Source organism: Triticum dicoccoides, chromosome 3A (genome assembly GCF_002162155.2).
Source record: "Triticum dicoccoides isolate Atlit2015 ecotype Zavitan chromosome 3A, WEW_v2.0, whole genome shotgun sequence".
Lineage (NCBI taxonomy): Eukaryota > Viridiplantae > Streptophyta > Magnoliopsida > Poales > Poaceae > Triticum > Triticum dicoccoides.
In genome coordinates, this window is record NC_041384.1 from 640,446,507 (window position 1) to 640,451,649 (window position 5,143).

Genomic DNA, 5,143 nt, shown 5'->3' on the forward strand with positions numbered 1-5,143 from the left:
ATCATGTCAACCTGAGAGAGAGAGAGAGAGAGAGAGAGAGAGAGAGAGAGAGAGAAAGAGAATTATGTTTGAAGGTGAAGCGACCCATGATTCATCCATTGGACTTGTAATTTTTCATACACACAATATACACCATTACATGTTCCATGTCAAAATTTTAGAGATTTCTTTTCTATATTTATGTCATTTAGTATATTTCTAGTAATTTTTAATAAAATTATAAAATGAACTATTAGTGCATGAAAAGTTTGCAAAATTGATTGAAAAATCCTATTTGTGTTCTTGAGTCTATGTTTAGAAGTTATCCAAGAAAAAAGATTAATTACAAACATCATGGTGCCAGGACTCCATGCTGGACATGGAGTTTATTGGGTTTTTAATTCAACAAAATGCAAATAAATTCTGAAAATAATGAAACCTGACATGGTGTCACTATAGTATCTCTGGAGGTTGTGGTCAAAACTTTAGAAAGATTTCGCAAATAATGTGGCATATACTACTTAGAAACTGGACCATCTCCAAAGCAGAAGTGGCCGCTGATTCATTTGTTCGACTTGATTTTTTTACTATACTCAAGATGCACAATTACATGGTCTATGCCAAAAACTGGCATTCTATGGGTTTGTTTGCTATATTTACGTCATTTAGTGCATTTGTAGGCATTTAGTGAATACAATTAAAATTTGAACTACAAGTGCCTCAAAAAGTTGGCCGAATTGATTGAAAAATTCTCTTGAGTTTCCGGTCTCTATTTACGCCGTATCCACGAAAAAAAGTGTTCCTAATATAAGGGTGCCAGAACTCGATGCCAAACATAGAGTTTAGTGCTTTTTCATTCTAGAAAAAATGCAAACGAAGTATGAAAAATATGAAACTTGTGGACTCCACTTCGAACATGGCACTTGATGTTTGAAAATTGTCGTGTTTCATATTTCGTTTACAAATTTTTAGTATTAAAACACAATAAGCTCCATGTTCGGGGTAGAGTCTCCACACCCCTGCTGTTTGAAATTTCTCTTCTTTGCTTGTATGAGGCATAAAGTAGACCCAACGATATAAGTAGGATTTTCAACAAAAAATTTCCACATTTTTTATGTGCTTGCAGTTCAAAATTTCAATTTTATCCTTTAAATGCTTAGAAATGCACCAGATGACCCCCCCCCCCCACACACACACTACATATTTTTGACATGAAATAACAAATAAGTAATGGTGTATGTTGACTGTATAAAAAAATAATTCAAGTTCAACCGACGAAGAAGCGACCGCTTCTCCTTCATTGGAGATGTTCCAGTTTCTAAGCAGTGCACGCCAAACTTTTGTGAAATCTTGTGAATTTTTTTCCACAACCTCTAGGGATCATATAATGACACCATGTCAGGTTTCATGTTTTCAGACTTAGTTGCATTTTCGGAATGAAAAAACCAATAAGCTCTACATTTGGGGTCAAGTCTTGACACTCTGACCTTTAGAATTTCCTCTTTTTTCGCTGAATACGACCGAAACATAGACTCAAGAACACCAATAGGATTTGTAACCAAATTTTGTCAACCTTTTCATGCATGCACTTGATGTTCAAATTTAATTATAATCACTCCTTCTCAAAATATAAGACACATTTGACTTTATACGGTCTTTGATGCATGATTTTGACCATTAATATGTGCCAAAATACATGGGTTAATCATCTTATTTGTTTTGCAAAAAAAATATCCTATTACATATATCTTTATAATAACTTTGTGGGCATACAATAAGTGAAAAGTATAGTTCAAGTTGTGCGAGGAAGACCAAAGTAGTCAACGTGCGCCTTATATTTTAGGAAGGAGGGAGTATCTGTTAAATGCCTAGAAATTCACTAATGACTTAGTATAGCAAAAATAATATGTAAAGCATCCCTATTTTTACCCACACGGAACATATTACATGTTACCATTGCCAAATTTTGGCAGTTTTCTGGAACCTTTTGCTAATTTTAAGACATGAAATACATTTCTAGCTATTTACGGAATAATATTCAATTTTGAACTATACATTCAAGAAAATTGATATTTGGATTTTCAATATATATGTACCTCCATTCAGAAAGATAAACTCAAAATTAAAAAATTTCCTATGGAAAATCCAAACGAACGCATGCATGTTGATTTTTCATTGTCTGATGAGTGTCTTAGGAAAAAAAACTCGGCAAAGAATATGTTTGCCGAGTTCCCTTTTTTTTTGTCAAGTGTTTTATCTGGGACACTTGGCAAACACCTTTTTTGCTGAGTGCCTGATGAAATGCACTTGTCAAGATTTTTCCCGTAGTGTAACAAAATCTTATCTTCTCTCTATGATCGATGGTGAGAGTTGTGGTATCATGATACGTTCAATAGTAACAAGTTTCGTAAACCATTTGTGATGAAGGGTTTGTACTAGAATTTTGCACACCACCGGTTCATAAATAAGTGATGTTTTGACACACTTGCCGTCATATTAAACTATGACCATCAATATTATTTTAAATACTTAAATTTGAAAAAAAAACACGCCTATATGGATTTGTCTCAACAGTTGTTTCTAAAATATCAATTTCTTTTCGTTTAACACACTGCAATAAGGAGTTAGTACATCCTAAAAACCTTATCAATCTGAAGAGGTGGTGAGAACTAGGCTGTAGCCTAGTGGCAAGGGAGTTCGAATCCTGTCGGGAGCAAATTTCTGGTCCCTCACCCGGGGTGGGCTTCTATAAAAATATGTCGTGGGTGCTAGTGCTCATGATCTTAAAAAAAAAAATTGAAGAGGTGATTTATTTCGAGCATTAGAGTGAGTTATACGAAATCTGGTTTCTAATTAAAAAAGTTGAGTTTTATATAACAGAGACATTGTTTTAGACGAGATCGATGAATTAATTAACTTCACCACCTCGCACATCGTATATATACTCGTATCAACCCAGCGCAGGCAGATATGTGCCTATATATAGAGGTTGATTGAATCCGGTAACAAGTTAAAATTAGGTAGGTCATTTGCGCTGCAACAAGACCTAATTCACTATCCAGTTCATCACACACACGCGTAAATGGTGGGCATGGCACGCAACCCCTTCCCTACTTCATGGCAAACACAGGAAGGTGCTTCAATTTGCACTAATCAAGAACTAGACTACGAGCATCCTCACTACCTCGGGATTGAGGAGGTAGCGCTCGACGGCGTCGAGCTGGAGCTCGGCCCCCGGGCTCCCAAGGCGACCAAGGTCGACTACCTCAGCTCGCCGTACAACGCCTCATGGCCGCCTGCGCAGGCCGACTTCGAGTCGTCGCGCGTCAGGAAGACGAAGCAGTTCCGCGACGTCCTTGAGACATGCAAGCAGAAGGTAGAGGCCATGGAGGCTTTGGAGCACTCGCCGCCGGTGTCCGGTGGTGGGTTCGAGGAACAAGCAGGCGAGGCTGTGGTCGCTGTGGGTGACGTCGGGGGTGGTGGCGGTGGCAGCGGGGCTGACGGTATGCGACTCGTGCAGCTACTTGTTGCCTGCGCCGAGGCGGTGGCCTGTCGCGACCGCGCACAGGCTGCGGCGCTGCTGCGGGAGCTCCAGGTCGGCGCGCCAGTGCACGGCACGGCGTTCCAGCGCGTCGCGTCGTGCTTCGTGCTGGGCCTTGCGGACCGGCTGGCCTTGGCGCACCCACCGGCGCTGGGGCCGGCGAGCATGGCGTTCAGCGTCCCGCGGTCGTCGTGCCTTGACGGAGCTCGCGGCGAGGCGCTCGCCGTGGCGTACGAGCTGTGCCCGTACCTGCGCTTCGCGCACTTCGTGGCGAACGCGTCCATCCTGGAAGCCTTCGATGGAGAGAGCAACGTCCACGTGGTTGACCTCGGCATGACAATGGGCCTGAACCGCGGCCACCAGTGGCGCGCCCTGCTAGACGGCCTTGCCACGCGGGCCGGCGGCAAGCCGGCACGCGTGCGCGTCACCGGCGTCGGCGCCCGCGTGGACACCATGAGGGCTGTCGGGCGCGAGATCGAGGCGTACGCGGAGGAGCTCGGGATGTGCCTCGAGTTCAGGGCCGTCGACCGCACCCTGGAGAGCCTCCACGTCGACGACCTGTGCATCGATGCCCACGAGGCCGTCGCCATCAACAGCGTCCTGGAGCTGCACTGCGTGGTGAAGGAGAGCCGCGGCGCGCTCAACTCCGTGCTGCAGACCATCCGCAAGCTCTCGCCCAAGGCGTTCGTGCTCGTGGAGCAGGACGCCGGCCACAACGGGCCATTCTTCCTGGGGCGGTTCATGGAGGCGCTTCACTACTACGCGGCTCTGTTCGATGCGCTGGACGCGGCTCTCCCGCGCTACGACGCCAGGCGTGCGCGTGTGGAGCAGTTCCACTATGGCGCCGAGATACGCAACGTGGTCGGGTGCGAGGGCGCGGCGCGCGTGGAGCGGCACGAGCGCGCGGACCAGTGGCGGCGCCGCATGAGCCGCGCCGGCTTCCAGTCCCTGCCGATCAAGATGGCGGCCAAGGCGCGGGAGTGGCTGGAGGAGAAGGCCGGCGGCAGCGGGTACACGGTGGCCGAGGAGAAGGGGTGCCTAGTGCTTGGATGGAAGGGCAAGCCCGTCATCGCCGCCTCGTGCTGGAAATGCTAGAGACACTGATCACAGCCTCTCGCCGGCCGGACACTTTTGCGGACCACTTCAGAATGTTCACAATATCCATGAATGGACTGGATGTGAGATTGTGAGGTGATGAGGTGAGAGGCGGGGAAGAAAGTATACCTACATATGGGATTGAGTGGATAAATAAAGAGAAGCTCACAGGAGGATTATGCGTAGAGGATGTTCAAGGTATATTACGTGTGCTTGAACACTTGTATAAATTATTATTATAAGGCCCTCCACATAGTGATCGTACCGCTTGACAATTTTTGTATAGGTATTCTGGCTGATCCATATAATTCCTTTCAAAACTTTTTCATTGTCTCCTCTTGATTTTAATTTTAAGAAAGTGTAAATACTACTCCCTCACGTTCCAAAATAAGTGTCTCAAGCTTAGTGTTTTGCACTAAGCTTAGCACTAAGCTTGAGACACTTATTTTGAGATGGAGGGAGTACTTTTTACACTGCAAATGTGATGATTTTGTTATACGTCTCGGTTATCTTTGAGTTTTTTTAAGA

At 45.1% G+C, this 5,143-nt stretch overlaps 1 protein-coding gene across 1 annotated transcript; it reads left to right on the forward strand.

The window, feature by feature from the left end:
• Positions 1 to 3,061: 3,061 nt before the first annotated feature.
• Positions 3,062 to 4,615, forward strand: LOC119272722 (GRAS family protein RAD1-like). The gene has a single exon (XM_037554139.1). It carries the CDS (start codon positions 3,062 to 3,064, stop codon positions 4,613 to 4,615), a length of 1,554 nt encoding a protein of 517 aa, XP_037410036.1.
• The last annotated feature ends 528 nt before the right edge of the window (positions 4,616 to 5,143 follow it).

Excerpts from the sequence above, each read along its gene's own strand:
- LOC119272722 (XM_037554139.1), top strand. The coding sequence starts at position 3,062 with ATGGTGGGCATGGCACGCAACCCCTTCCCTACTTCATGGCAAACACAG.